The sequence below is a fragment of the Ambystoma mexicanum genome, chromosome 13 (assembly GCF_040938575.1).
Source record: "Ambystoma mexicanum isolate Mex_15411 chromosome 13, UKY_AmexF1_1, whole genome shotgun sequence".
NCBI lineage: Eukaryota > Metazoa > Chordata > Amphibia > Caudata > Ambystomatidae > Ambystoma > Ambystoma mexicanum.
In genome coordinates this window covers 174,809,413-174,825,601 of record NC_090938.1, presented here as the reverse complement: position 1 = coordinate 174,825,601, position 16,189 = coordinate 174,809,413, and the positions used below count along the sequence as shown (strand labels likewise).

The window sequence follows — 16,189 nt, the reverse complement described above, 5'->3', positions numbered from 1 at the left end:
CAGTCAAAGGGGTTAGTGAAAAAGTACCCGTGGTGGTCGGAGGAAATAGAGATGCCAAAGCTGCTCAGGCAGCTGCCTTCTTGCCTTCAGGCACTGCCGCAGCCGCTCCAAAATGAGGCCATGACCCATGGTTTGCCGGTTGGGGCCAGACTGTCTCAGCATCTCGAAGAGTGGCAAGCCATTACTTCGGATGCGTGGGTTCTGGATACTGTCGCACACGGCTACTGTCTTCCCTTCCTAAAGTGGCCTCACAACAATCCACTGGGGATTCTCTTTGATGCTTCTGGATCGGCTCCTTGTGCAGGAAATCTTGACCCTGCTAGAGAAAGGCGCTATGGAACCGGTGCCTGTAGCGGAGAGGAACAAGGGATGGTATTCCCCTTATTTTTTGATCCCAAAGAAAGACATGGGATTGAGCCCATCCTGGACTTGCGTTGGTTGTACAAACTTCTCAGGAAGGACCAGTTCAAGATGGTCCCTCTTTCTCAACTCCTCCAGGCCCTTCAACTTCAGGATTGGTTTGTGTCTCAGGACCTACAGGATGCTTGCTTTCATGTGCCGATTCATCCCAAGCACAGAAAGTACCTGAGGTTTGCGGCTGGCGACTCGCACTTTCAGTATCTGGTCCTGCCCTTCGGATTGACATCCGCCCTGATGGTCTTCACCAAGCTAATGGTGGTGGTGGTGGTGGTGGTGGTGGCAGCGTTTCAGGCGCGTGGGGGATTCACATCTACCCCTACCTGGACGACTGGCTAATCGTGCACGTTCTCCCGACCAATAGTTGGATCACCTCAATCTCACCTGCCGCTCCCTCCACAGGCTGGGCTTCTCCCTCAATTTCAAGAAGTCGCATCTGACACTTTCTCAACAGCTCCAGTACATCGGGCTGTGTTGGCCATGTCCTTGGGAAGTGCTCGCCTCCCAAGGTGAGGGCTCATCACAATGTGCAGATGGTGGACAAGTTTCAACATGCCCAGAGTCTCCCGGCTTTAGAATTCTTAAGGTTGCTCGGCCTCATGGCATCCTGCATTTTTCTGGTGCCAGAGGCCAGGCTGAGGATAAGATCCCTGCAATGGGTCCTCAAGATGCAGTGGTCGCAGTTCTCGGGCAAGAAAAGCTCCAAGCAAAACACGAGGCCTAACACTTGAAAGTGCGGTAAAAATCTGAAGATGGCTGCCAGAGGCAGGGCTTAGGGAAATGGCAATCATTGGCTGGGGGCAGTATGACCCAGAGCTCTGTGATTGGTTTATGGGAGAAAAAAAGTGTGAAAGTGAAACGGTTTCTTCCTTTTACCGAGGATTCCCGGACTGACAATAGGGAATATTAATGAGCATGTGAATTCATGCCAGACCCCATGTTGGAGAATTGTCCAGGGCTTTCTTCAACTCTTTGGTGCCACAATCTTGTCAATGCAAGTAATCTCCTTCTTCAAAACAAAGTAGAACTCCTCAAGTGCTAGGACATATGCAGTCCAGCCCCCCAATCCTCTCCCACCCTCCTACAAGGAGTCCCCGGCACATCCCATGCTTCAGACCTCTTCCTCTCACTAGGACCCAAGGGTCAGTACAAACTCCACTTCCATCCTTTTAGCGGCAGCCGCTCAACGGAGGTCACACAGGCTGCTCAAAGAAAGCTCAGTGATGTAACAATATTTAATGTTCCTCACTTGGTTCCTGTGCATAAGGTCCAAAGGATTCCTTCACTGTATGAAATGTTCCTGCTTTTTTGCCACACTAACCAGTTAGAAGGCAAAATTGAGAAGATTTGGATTTTTCTGTCCTTTCTAGGAACAGAAAGCCTAAGTGTTACACCAACAGTCAACAATGTCACCATGAGCCTTACACCAGGTTTACATAATCATTAGCCGAAAGGAGAATTTGATGTCACTAAAATCCTAGTTCCGAAGGTAGATTAACTGAAACCAAGGCTTTTCTTCATAGGAGTGGGGATGAACAGGATAGCGTCTGCATGGCTATTTGCAAACACAAAATAAAATGTACTTATAACATTTCAAAATAAATCCAGAGCAGATTTGCTGCAGAACACCAATACCAGAAGCAAGGAATAGGGTTGCCTAAATTAATGAGACCAGGTTTAAGACACATGAGCAGAGATAGAAACATCAAAATGAAAATTAAACTCACCAACATAGTAACGAAAGATACAAAAGCAAAAATGCCATTGAGTGCCTCAGTGCTACAAAAATTCTCCCTTGCAGATTAACAATCTAGAAATAATACCTCCGATGCAATTGTATAGTTTTGAAGGCAAAAGTCAAAACTAAATTTAAAAAAAAAAAAAAACTTGAACCAGACTCCACAGCTCCCAATTCTCTGGAGGCACGGTCCTAGGCTTTGAGCAATAGACCGTGGCATGGGGATTGGTCCGAGGCTGCACTCCATTTTAGCAGATTACTTGAATTGTGGAAGTCACCTGGCGCAGTCTGCAGAAGCCCAATTCGTCCTGCTGACTCACAAGGTTGTGCTTCAGTTTCCTCAGACCATGGAGAATAGCAGGATTTTCTGAATTAGGTGTAAAGAATCAGTGGTGAAGAGTTGCAAGGTTGCCCTCCCCCTACCCCCTGTCCTATATGCCAAACTCGTAAGAATAGAAATTCACGGCCCTGGGACAATTGGAGGTTGCGGGGGTGTCCCCTCGCTCCTTTAAAAATAATGCAGGGGTGTCCCCCGCAGGTTCCATGACTTAATATTGCTGCAAAAATATGTTGATATTTTTATATGGCGATATTTTTGTGGGGATATTAACACATGGAACCCTCTTAAAGGCATGCATAAGCACACCCAGTCACTCTGAGCAGGCCGGACATGACATCACACCAAGCACAGAAGAAAGTAGGGAAAATATTATTCTGTTCCAAGGGATCTAATCTGTACGGCATTGTAAAATGGTATTTCTAAATAACACTATTTTAACCAACAAACCCCATTACATTGAGATAGTTACACAAGCACCGCAGAGGCGTAATTACAGGAGAGGTTTTAAGTCATTAACTAACAGGTCTTTGGTGACGAACTACAAATGCAAGGTCTAATTTTCAAAGGGAGCGTTACAATTCAAGGCAGCACGCAGGGAGAAAACTACAGGAAAAGAACAAGTTACTTACCAAGGTTCTTTCGACTGGATGTTCCTCCAATGTATTCCACATCTTTGACATGTAATGTCCACAGCTGTTCACTTCGGAAACTTTTTCGGCAGAGGGCATCCTGCATCTGTGACGTCGGGTCGATGTCCCTCGAACGCCTCAGTCGAGGGCAACATCACTGGATGTTATAAATAGGACGCACGGCGCCCGTACCCTCAGTTCATATTTTTTTCCCCCAGAATGTGTGGCACCAATCCAATGCCTGCTTGACTGCACCTAGCCTTGCGGAAACGTAAGCTGCAATAGCATAGGAAATCCTCCAGCGGGGCAGGCTGGGAGGGCGAAGTGGAATATGTTGGAGGAACATCTAGCCGAAAAAACGTTAACAGTTGGTAAGCAACTTGTTTTTCGAATGGATTGCATCCTCCAACGTATTCCACATCTTTGACAGACTCCCAAAGCAGTACCTGAAAATGGAGGAGGGAAAAGAATTTAGAGTACCCAATCAGATGGCCGAATAAAGAACCGCCTTACGAGAAGGACAGAGGTTTCCTCTTCAGGCTCTGCTCCAGCTGCGCATTGAGCAATGTGTTTGTGCAGGGAAACTGCTCCCAGTGGCTCTACTGTCTCCATCTCACCACAAGAAAGAATATTGTGAAATCTGCCTTGGTTTCTCTAAGCGTACTGTCAAGGTTCGTCACGGTAGGTTGGCGGCGTCGCTCCACACCAAGGTCTATACCTTGTGTGGCAAGCAGGGGCATGCCACACCCAGGTCCGACTTGTCCGAGGAGCGGGCTTCTAAGTCCTTTTAGGGCGCTCCATCCGTGGGGGGCCCAAGACATTGGCAAGCACTGCAAGTCTGTTTCTGACGGGGTTGCCGCGCAAACAGGGCATGCTCATTTTCACTGTCTGCCTCCATCTCAAGGCATCGATCCAGCTGCTCCTCAAACGAAATCAGCGCAGGGTAAGGTGTCTGACCTGCCCCTGAAGACCCAGGTGGTCCAGGCGAAATCATCCCGGACGATTGAGCTGCTGGCGACCGCCCTCTGGAAGGTGAAAGGGGCTGACCCGGTTCAGGGGACAGCGAGGGGAAGAAGTTGGATGCCGTGGGTAGAAAGGTGATCTACTCGGTGGCAACGACGGTCAAGGCAGCGAATGCGCTCTTGATCCTGGCTAGATACGACAGGGAGCTGTGGCATAAGATGGCCCTGCTGCTGGAATTTCTCCCCGATGACAAACTGGTCAAGGCACCGGAGATCCTCCAAGAGGGCAAGGTGCCATCGGACCATGTCATCACTGTGGCCAAGGACATCGCGGACACAGGGTTCTGACATATTGGGAACAGTGTCTGCCTCGTTTGTCGTGGCTGGTTGAAAGCCACTAACTTTCGGCAGGAAGGCTGTTCCAGAGGGAGGACCCAGCCGTGGAAAGAGATCTACAGCCAACTCCTTGTTTAGAGAAGTGACTGACCCTGAGGAAGTTTGAGGCGGAGGAGCAAAGAGCTTGAGTGGGAAGGTATTTACGGAGGAAGAGTTGAAGGTATTTTGAACCCAGGCCCCAGAAAGCCTTGTGGACAATGCAAAGGGTCTTTAATCCTTGCAGTCATTGGGAGCCAATGGAGAGATTTCAGGGCTGGAGAGATACAATCATGGCTTGAGGCCATGGACAAGTCTCGCAGTCCTGTTCTGGGTGAGTTGCAGAGGGCGTAGAGTAGAAGCAGGCCGATTTAGAAAGAGAGAGGTTGGACCCCTGGGGAACACCACAGGTAGAGGGTGAAATGGAGGAAAGGAAGGGCATCAGTTGGACCAGGGAGGGTTGATCAGAGAGGAAAGAGGTCAGCCAGGCCAGGGCCTGATCGGTGATACCCAGGTTATCACAGACAATTGAGCAGGATGGCATGGTTGACCGTGTCAAAGGCCGAAGAGAGCTAGAGTAGGATGAGGAGAGAAGGGATGTTGGAGTCGAAGTTGGAGAGCAGGTCTTCACAGATGTTCACGAGGGCAGTTTCCGTGCTTCTGGCAGCTCTAAAGCCAGATTGATCTTAAATGTTAAAGGTATGTGTACCGTGCACCGTCACCAACTGAGTTGGTCCCCAGGCGCTCTGGCGGATCTGTAAACGAGAAGGTGGGGATGGGTTAGTAAGGTGAAGAGGGAGTAGGATAGTAAGAGTGGTATTCTGTTGGCAGCTTCAACTCTGTATACGCCGGGTGCTGAGCTTTGGTGCGAGTATCGGATCAATGTCAGTCCTCGTGTTGTTGGTGCAGGTTATGTGTTGTTGCAATGTTGTAAAGTGCGTGCGGCTTGTTGTGCGGGAGATAGTTGAGTTTTTTTTTTGTGAGATGTATGAAGAAGGTTTTCGTTTTTTGTTTAGTGGGTTATGACATTTAGAACACTAACATTCACAATTCTGTTTAAGTTTGGCACTTGCTTACCTTCCTAATTCCATTCGAGTGTGGCACCTGCCAGCTTCCACAATCCCATCCAGATGCGGTGCAGGCCAATGTTCAGTTCTATCCAAGTGTGGCACATGCTATTCACAACCCTATCTAGATGTGGCGCATGCTATAGTTCAGAATTCCATCCAAGTGTGGCACATGCTAACATACACAATCCTATCTAGATGTGGCGCTAAAGTTCAGGGTTCCATCCAAGTGTGGCGCATGCTAACATTGATAGTCATGGAGACGACCAACAACTCTAGATTTATGGGAGAAAGACAGTTTGTAAGTGAAAGTGAAGCTGGTTTTGCTTTTACCAAGTATTCAGGGAATAATAATGAGCATGTGAATCCATGCCAGACCCATGCTGGAGAACAATAGTTACAGGTAAGTAACTTGTTCCTTATGACTGACAAGTACGGTTAGTGGTATGGATTGAGGTGGAGAATTCCAATAAATGTTACATATTAACTAAATAGTCTGTTTAAGGTCCCATAGCCTCCTACAAAAGCCTATTTTAGTTTTTCCAAGGTGTTGAAATGCTTCAGAAAACAGTCCATTGGCATGGCTCCTTGCCGGTCGCCAAAAGTTAAGGTTATTTTCTTTTTTACATTTTATTTTTTTACACATTTCATTTGCTATACAGATGCACAACAAGTAACTGTACAGGTAACGTAGAAATCTCTACTGCCTAGATTTCCACCACAAAGTAGTGTCCGTTCATGCGGTAGGGCTGTCCAGGTTGGACTACTGTAATAGGTTAGGTAATAATTGGCGTAGTAACACTGTGTGAGACTACACAACACTCATCTGCTTGGTATTAGGTAAACCACTGTTTGGTATAGGTCTGTACTACACAAGTTGGTGGTGTGACAGAGCTCAAGAAGGGTAAATGTGAGCTGTAGCAATGAAATTCGTATTTACACGTAACACTTATACTCAAGGTTTCTGTTATAAATATTTATTTAACATAATTTTTAAACCAGCATTCTTAAAGGGCAATGTATGTAACCATCAAATACACTTTTAAAGATCAGCACAAGTTAGTGAATACTCTTTGGATATGCTTTTTACACACTTCCTACACCCGGCTGTGACTTTATTCACAAGGACAGTAATGGCATTTATATATCACTAGTTAGTTAAACTTGGCAGATTCCGAGTTCAAGAAAGGAAATGTTTAAGGGTAAAGGTTAAACAGGTTCTCAGGGCATGTGAGTATACTTAAATCTTCCGCTGAAGTCTAGAAAAGCCTTTCCCTGCAATAACCGTCTAAAACAAATTACCACCTATGAGGGACAGAAATATCAGTCAATGGACTAGAAGAGTCGGCACGCAGCCAGGGCAGCCAAAGTCAATTGGAGCACAGCAATTATTCGATAATAAAAGTCTTGCACAAAGTTAGAGAGTTTGTAGAAATCACTGGTAGGGTCACAGGCTGTGAAGCCTGCGGAAAGCAGTGTTAGAACCAACTCTAAAATAATAAGCTAATGCAAGTCTCAACTGAGAACAGCACAGCTAACGAGACAATGAGGTAAGTACCCCAAGTCTCAAAAGTACCTTTTGTATGAAGAAGAGTGGTGCAGCTGGATTCTGACCTGTTGCAGCAGTGCAGACCCTTGGTTCCTGAGCTTCAGTTGTGGGGCTAAAGGGGAGGACTTCTAGAGAGCTCCTGCGGCAGCAATTGGGAGGTCATCGACTGCTACGGGTTCTTTTCGGTTCAGTGGCACTTTGCGGTTTCAGGGCTTGGTAAACGGCCCCACCGCAGATCTCGGATACCGGTTGGGCTTCCTTCGCTGCTTGGGTCTTTCATTCTGAGGGGATTCGAGCTCTGGTCATCCTGCTTCTGGAGGATCCTTGGGAGACTCCTGGAGCTTCTTGCCGGATTTCAGACGTTGCCCTAGAATATGGATGTCTCGACCCCTGGCACTCGGATCCTGCAGCAGCAAAAAAGTACAGCCAGTCGGTGGAAGATCGTCCAGTGTAGTTCGTCTCGGCGTTAGTTGGTCCCACTAACACAAGAGAAGAAGTCGTCCCTTCCAGAGCTTCTGTTGTCAATTGAAAAGAGTTTCAGCACCGCAGCAGGGCTTCACCGGGCAGTTTAAAGGTCTAGGAGGATCCAGCAAGCTTCATTCAGTTTCTTCGGGTGTTTATCCCAGTGGTTGACTCTGCATATAGTCCCAAAACCCTCGCCTTTTAAGCAGGTTTCTCTTATTCATGCACAGCCTAGGCTGTCCATCGCCCAGCAGGGTGACAGCCAGCCAATCGGGACTGGTTGCATTCAGGCATTCCTAGAGACAAAGGACGGGGGAGTTTCGGGAACCTCCTTCACATCCTGCCTTTCCATACGCACTGGAGCCAGAGGTGGGAAGGGCAAACGAACAAAGGGCTCAGACCTGGCTCAACGCGCCAAGAAAGACCTTGCAAACAGAACATGGGAGGGGGGGGGGGGGCGGACGACCAGGGCAATTTTGACAAAAATGGTCACCCATGGGTGCTATACTGCACCTGAGGATTCAGCCTGTGGTAGAAAAGCGCAATGGTAGGAAAATTAAACCACTGACACCAGCCATTTAATGTAGAGAGGGTAAAAGTACAGCTACTAAGTAACCCCCGAGCACTCGACATAAGATGTTGTGTGCTGGACCCACTAAGAGAAAAGGTAAGTAAAGTCAATTTCATTTTTTTATTCTTGGGAACAGTAGTTCACACAAGAAAAGGTATTTAAACATTATGAGAAATCTAAAGGATTTCTCTGTGACACTGCACTAAAGGTGCTTTGTGTCACCATAGAAAAGTTTGCCAGACTCCAAAAACAGTGGAAACATAATCCAAATCAAGTCAAAACACAGAGTAAGAAAAAGGTCTTACTCCAGGCTAAAAATTAAAAAGTCCTAAAGTCCAGCAAAGGAGCCTGGGGGTCTCTAAGGTTGAAGGGAATTGGCACACAAATAATTCTCCCTAACATAATATCCTCTATGTATGTGTGCCAAAGGCCTGACACCTACTGGGCCAAAACATGGCAGTGAAGAATGGTCCTGTGTCTGAAAAGGGGTGGGGCTTGCACCTCTTCAGAACTAAAATCTCTCCACTGTCTCCCACTAGTCCAAAGTTTTAATTTCGTGCTTCTCAAAACGTTTCCAGCCATTAGGAGAATCTGGCCCAAAGACCAATGGGACAAAGGTTTCTTTAAAAAAACCAGAGACCTTTTAAATACCAGCCCTCGCCAGAACCCTGATACAAAGTTAAGCATAGAGGAGACATTATATTCCAAATGGCCAGCCCATGATCGGGAGCAATGCCACCCTGCCCCCACCACTCCATCCTTGCACTTATAAATTGCGAAAGAACCTCCTTTTCTCCAGGAAAATGTTGAAGACCCTTCTTTTCCAGAAAGCCTTCCTCCCAAAACCCTCTCTCGTTGGTCCATGGGCCCTTCTTGTTGAAGCCCTGCTAACTCGGTTTGCCTTCTGTAGTAGCCATACATACCTTGACTCCACCCCACCTTTTTTCCTGTTTCTATTCTATGGACCCCCCCCCCTCCCAAGTGGTGGATGAATCCTAGCCAGCTCTCTAACGGTCTCCATTTTTCTGTGATTGGGAGTTGCCCCCCCCCCACCCTCCCCAACCAACTCCCACAAGAACTGGCTTATGGGACAAGAATGATCAGCAATTCTGTATACTTGGCTAACATCTGAACCCATGGGGACCAACCACTTCCTTCAGCTCCTGGTAGATTCTTCTTGAGATCCCCTTCCTCCTGGCACATAATGATTCTCGCTGACCTGTTCTCCATGAACGGTGATCCTAGGGTACTTGCCAACAGCTCGCTGAAGTAGGTCTGTCCCACATTTGTACCTGTCCAAAAGTACCATGCACTGCTTCTCACTTACTGACTCAAATTGGTGGGCTCATCACATATACGCACTCTCAGCAGCTCAGTCTCAACAGTGAAACGTGGAGGTGTCGGTTTCCTTTCTTCCTCATTTCCCTTCCAGTTCTCTTCTGCCTGGAGTGTGTGCATCCTAGAATTTCACTGCTTCCCATTAATCTATCGCATGGACACCACACGCTATCTTTTCCTTGTTCCGTCTCCCCTCTATTCTCCGACCTCGCCACCCCTGATGCAGACTTATTTTTGCACTTTGAGCAGTACAAAACACCTAAATGAATGAATGAATATTTGTCAACGTTTCAGAGTGTTAGTATTATTTACAATGATTATTTATCTTAAAGGGATGTTTCTGGCTCCATGGTGAAGGTCACATGGTGGTTCATTAATAATGGACATATTTGTTTTATGAACGGATCCTAGGATGTAATTTAACTCATGTTATGAGTTCTGGGATTGTCTGTTTAAATGATGTTGCATATACTATGTACTGTTGGGCCAATGTCATTTCAACAAACAATTTACTTTGTTGAAATTACTTGGAAAAATTACTTCATTTAAAAATGTTTTACACCCCTTCCTCTTCACTTCCAGTACCACCCTCACCTCAAACCCCTTCCTGCCCCCTTTTTACCCCGCATCCCACAAATGTGTATAAAATTCGAAGTATTTTCATAGTAGACTACATCGAAGTAATTTACTTTGTGGAAACAACGGGATACCGTTCTGTTTAAAGTTCAGGTCTGTACTGTGAGAGTGTATTTGTTTTAATGTTGCTCTATTCCATTCCTTTCTGCTCCATGTTAGCATTCCAGAATATGAATTCCAAGAGGAAAGCAGAAACGTGGAAGAGAAACCGACGTCAGTTAGTAAGTACTTGACAGTCTTTATGGTTTCTTCAGGGATTTGGAGATGCATAGACAGTGACAAAAAATAACCAGATCATATACAGGATAACTACCTGGAATATCACCTGGAGTAAATGTATGGTAAAGCTAGAAACATTTCTGCAACATAATGTCTATTCACATTTAGGATTGGCTTCCGAACTCGAACGAGCAAATGGTAACACACTGAACCCTCATTACAAAAACACACGCCTCTGGGGGTACCCGCATAGATTTTCCGCCCCATACTCCAGCAGGATTGGTCAACATAGACTTATGAAGCTAGGGATTTGGCAATCTGTTTGACCATGTATTAGATAATATATTGTTATGGTCCTGAGATTTCTTCTGTACTTTGTTGTCATTTGCATGGCCTCCAGGGGCTTTGTTGGAGCTGAAAGGGGTGGATGGTGGAATGCGGCTTGTGGTGGGAGAGGGCAAATGCAAGTAAGATTTTGTTTTCATAACAGATGTACCCAGAGCTCTGTGTGGGTCTATATCTATGGGTTCTATGTCAAGAGCGTTAAGGATTTTGTGTTCTGAGGGGAGCCTTGTGTGCCAGTGGTCCTTGGATGCATTGGCCTGAGGTATCTAAGTTAGTTGTAGAGGTGCAGTGTTCTTTTTGATGTGTATTGGGATGTGTGTTTAATTGCCATTTGTGAGTTGCTTAGTCGTTTCTTTTATTTGTTGATAGTGCCCAGACCCAAGACCCAGAGGTATCACAGAGCTAGTGAATATTACATTACAGTCAATGCAGTGTTAATGTTAGCGCGCGGTATAACTATCCTGTAACATTATCACCACTGTAGTGGTCCTCTGGCAGATCTGAAAAGGAAAGAGGGTGGGGTGGGTTGGGTTAGTATAGTTGAGCGGGGAAAAAAGAACAAGAGAGCTGTGATGTGCTGTTGGCAGCCTCTGTTCGGTTGACACCATTCGCTGAGCTTAGGTGTTCTTTTTGGTTGGTAGCCGTCATGTGTTGTGCGAGGCTGTTATGTTTTGTTGCGATGTAGTGAAATGCGTGCGGTTTGTAGTGCTTTGGAGCTGTGGTTGTGTAGAGTGCGAGAAGTGTATGCAGAGGAGTGTGGTTGGTGAGTGGCATCGCTATTTAGAAGCAACGCATTCTAATCTTCACAATCCTGTTGGGATGTGGCGCAATGCTAATCTTTACAATTCTATCGAGGTGTGATGCAAGCTGACCTTCAACAATTCTATCTGGATGTGACGCAAGCTAGTATTCCAATTCTATCGAGGTGTGATGCAAGCTGACCTTCAACAATTCTATCTGGATGTGACGCAAGCTAGTATTCCAATTCTGTCTAGATGTGACGCAATGCTAATCTTCACATTTTTGTCTAGATGTGACAACAGTTGCAATGTATTTCTACCGGGGGGGGTGTACAGGTTTCCTTACAGCCAGTTCAATTTTGGAATAACTCGAAAGCAATTAAGTATATTTGTTAAACAGTTTACATGTATTCGGTCTCGGAACGTAGAATTGCAGGGAGCTGTCCGTGGGTACCTCAATAGGCAGTTTGGTTACTGGTGCAGACAAGTATACAACGGAAATACCACATTTAAAAGCCTGTATGGCCCGAGTACGAAAATGTTATTCTAAAATACCGAATTGATGCAGGAGGGGTTGCGGGGGCGTCTCCCATTCCCCTAATTCGGTATTTTGGTCTACAGGGGTCATGGGAGTGACCCCCGCAAACACATGTTGTGGGGGACAAAATACATTTCGTGCCTATTCTGTTTGTGGTTTTGCAATACGAGATTTTGGTTTTCGTTATATTAAGGTACATCCGTGCAGACCGTGTTTATTTATTAATTTCTATTGCCCGGTCACTCACAAGTCTCGGGGCGCAGATAAATGGACACGTGAGACAAACCTGGATGAACGAGGCACTATCTGGGTGCTTAGTGCATGAGTCTGGGTGAACCTATATGATAGTTTTATTTGAAGAGATGAGTCTTCACCAGTTTGCGGAATCGTAGGTAGTTTGCTTCTTTTCTTATGTTAATCGGCAGATTATTCCAAAGGCCTACTGTGGTGATCGGAAAAGATTTGACCAATCAAAGTTTGTGTTTGTGCGTGGCTACAGCAATCCTGTTTTGTTCCGCTGATCTTAATCTGTGGATGGGTGCGTATGTGTGTTTATTATTTCATGTACCCTGGTGCTTTCCCATGGATGCATCTGGGATAATGGCCTTCAATTGGGTTCTACTTTCAACTCTAAGACAGTGCAGCTCCTTTCTGGATTTACTGATCTGGTCGGATTTGGATTTGTGCTTGATAATCCTGACTGTATCAGATCTGATAGACTTTGAGGCATTTTTTATTTGCTCCTACCATCAGCGCATTACCGTAGTAGAGGTAGGATAGAATGGTTGCCCGGGCCACGGGGGCACAGTTGCCCTCCGACAGATATGGTCTGATGGATTTTAGAAGTCTTAGGTAGTAGTTACATGTTTTTATAATATATTGTGTCTGTACTTCGGCCCCTAATGATGCTTCCATCTTCATGTCTAATGTTTTGACTTTACCCAGATCCTTAATCTGTGTATTTTCAATCTGGAATGAGCAATAGTCTAGAGGAAGGGAGTTTCTGGCCTGATGGGATCCAAAGACCATCAAATCAGTTTTCTTGCCATTTAGGCACATCCAGTTTATGTCCATGCATTGTTCTATGATGTCGTTTATTCTGAGTACGTTGTCATTATCTTTTTTGTGATTCCCCACGAATTCCATCACTAGCTGCGTATCATCAGCATAGTTTGTGAAAAAGATGTTTGCGTGTTCTAATACGTGGCATAGGAATCTAATGTACAGGTTGAACAGTAAAGGTGACCTGCTGGCTCCCTGTGGTACCCCGTAAAAGGATTTCTCTTTCAGTGGAGAATTTGTCTCCCCAGTGGACACGAGATGTCCTGTTTTTTTAGAAATTACATTATCCATTTTTAATCTGCTGATGACCAATTTGGTCGTTTTACCCAGTTCAACTTCGAGCAGATTATGATCTAGCAGATCGAAGGCTGCGCTGAGATCTAGTAAGATAAGACCTGCTTTCCCTTATCCATGATGCTGAGCATCTTTGTCTGAAGGTTTATCATGGCAGTCGCTGTGCTGTATGCTGGTCTAAATCCTGACTGTTGGGGATGGGGTGATTCAGAAACTTCAACATGCGCCTGTAATTGTTTGGTGGCTACCCTATTGCAGTTCGTAATTGGCCTGAGGTTGCTGATGTCTCTTGGGTCTAAGCCTGGTTTCTTGACCAGGGTAGTTACAGTGACTCGGCACTGACTGGTCCCTGAAGGAGGTGTTAATATTTGTTGCTAGTATGGGACGAAGATGTCTGAGTTTTCTAATATCATTTTAGCTGGTGGGATGTTTTCAGCACATGAAGTGGGTTTCATAGAGGCAAGTGTTTTTTCCTTGTCCTCTTGAGTGATATTAAAGAAATTAAAGGCTTTAATGTTGTCAAGGGCTGCTTCTAGAGACATTTTTATGTACGTTTTTTTTTTATTGAGACTTTGTGATTGTGTCTCTAGCTTTTTCGATTTTCTGGAAAAGGCTTTCTGGGTATTATCACATTCCTGTTGAGATGGAGTAAAGGGGTCTGTGATTTGCCTTAGGTTTCTCAATGGATTTCAAGATATTGAATAGTATGCTTGTCGCATTAGCAGCTAATGTGATTTGATTATTGAAGTACTGCTTTCTTGCCTCCATTCTCTTATATCTAAGCTCAATAGTCTTCCATTTTTCTTTATTCTGTACAGTGGATTTTTCTTTTCCACGCATTTTCTAGTTTTCTCTGTTTCTTTTTGTTAGGACGTTTGCTTTGAGAACCATGTTTGAGGTTTGATCTTGGATCTGAGAGTTTTAAGTTGGAGGGGGGCGTTCTGGTCTGTTAGTTCTTTAAGATGGTCGAGTAGGTTGGTCATCATGGTGTCGCAAGAGTCCTCGTCTTTGGTATTAGCATTGATCTCCTTTAAACAGGATTCAAGCTATTACCTACTGATTTTTTTTTAAATTTGTTTGGGCTACTTTCATCAGTGTATTTGGGTTTTTATCTGAAGGAAATGGTGGGTTGACCTGAAAAGTGACGCTAAAATGATAAGACCAGATACAGGGTTCTGTCTGGTAGTCGTGTGCATCTAGGTTATTTGTTACTACCCAGTCTAGCTGATGTCAATTTTCCATTGTGGGTTCTCTGTTGGTAACATGGAAATCTGTTTTGCAATAGGATTTCTAGTTTAATAGCATCTTTGTCTGCCGGATTGCCGTACTATCTGTTAAGATCTCCGACAACCAGTTTGGCGCAGTTTGGTCCTCTTTACAAGGTTAAGGAGAGGCAGCTATTTTCGGTCGGTGAGTTTTTTAAATGTGGCATTTCACTACCATTGCATATAGATTTACCCGGGAAGAGGGGAATGGAATTTCTTGCAATTACTGCTACTCCACCTCCTTGACCGAATTCTCTATTGGCGCAATGAATTACATATCCTTCTGGGACAGAGATGTCACATGTGGGACCAATTGGTTCTTTAAGCCATGTCTCCGTAATACAGAAGATATCTATGCCCTCCTCAATGATCCGGTCATGGATACATTGGGCATGTTTATTCAGTGAGTGTGTATTAAGTAGGCTAATTTTTAGCTCTGAAGTATGTTTCGTTTTACCAGCTGGATTTGGGGACTGAATCGCTGTCAGCCGGGGTTTTTTATGGTGTCTTTTGGTGGCTAGTCCCTCATCTTTCTTGTCATTTGAGGTGTGTGCTGCTATAATAGCTTTACTTAAACACTGTTTGTGGTAGTACACGAACAGTTTGTCTAGAGGGAAAAATCCAATTTTTCAATTGTTTGAAAAAAGAAAAAAATGGTGACACGTACTTACAAACAGCGTTTTCTGCGCTGGATGGCGAGGACCGGCGCAAGACTGGCTTCACCCCTGAAGAGCCTGATGTTTCTCTAAGAGGAGCGCTGGTGCTTCTGGGGTTTGTGGTCCCAGTGAGCCTACCAGCCAATGATGATGGCTGTGGCAGTGGTCTGTTTACGTTTAGCAAAACATCTTCAAATGGGTAAGCTTTTGCGTGCCGCGGAGCGGCTGGGTGCGATTTAGCTGACAAGGACCTTTATGGGCAAATAAGGACTGTGCGTTCCCTGCAAAGCCACACACAAATGCTGGTAAGTAATTCCTGCGCGTTTGGAGTGTACCAAGTCTAGAAATTTTGCGCTTTCTGTAGTTTGATGCACAATAGTATCACAGGAGTATCAACAACATTATCCAGGTAATTCAATACTTTGTAATGACTTCAGCATCTAAAAGTCAACATCAGGCATTCGTTGCTTCATACTCGAACTCATGCGTAACTGGCAGGCAGACAGCGAGATATATGTAGTCAACCCGGTGAATTAACCTGTGTAGTGACAGCGCACTGACCTCTCACCAAGTTACCGAGTAGTGGGTATCTTGAAACCACATATAGCATAACATAACATGACATAAAAGGCCTGAAAGGCATAACAAAGCATTAGAAGTTAAAGCAAAGCATAGAAAAAAGCCCAACAAGGAACAAAACACCTGTTCTCCTCCCTACACTGGTACCGATGGTTTCTACAGGTCTGTAATTTCTCCTTCTGATACTCTCAAAACCAATCTCTTTCTCGTGTGTGCTGCGTTACTGGTTAAGAAATGTTTGTCTTGTGTATATATTTCTGAAGCTTGTGGATCTGATTACTCATGCTTGCGTAGGCTCCCATCTAGTGGTTAGTCCAGGGTATTGCATCTTTTTTTACTCAAACATTAAAAGGGCATTTACAGGGTGCTTGCTTTTCGTCACATTATCCATACCCTACGTGTAGGTGGCA

At 45.1% G+C, this 16,189-nt stretch overlaps 1 protein-coding gene across 2 annotated transcripts in view; it reads left to right on the top strand.

The window, feature by feature from the left end:
* The window catches only part of STK38 (serine/threonine kinase 38), a 349,824-nt gene that overhangs the window by 154,545 nt on the left and 179,090 nt on the right, over positions 1 to 16,189 (top strand). For both annotated transcript variants that reach the window (XM_069633553.1, XM_069633554.1), the window contains exon 8: positions 10,241 to 10,302. In XM_069633553.1, the coding sequence (XP_069489654.1) occupies positions 10,241 to 10,302 (62 nt within the window). The remainder of the gene's footprint in view (positions 1 to 10,240; positions 10,303 to 16,189) is intronic.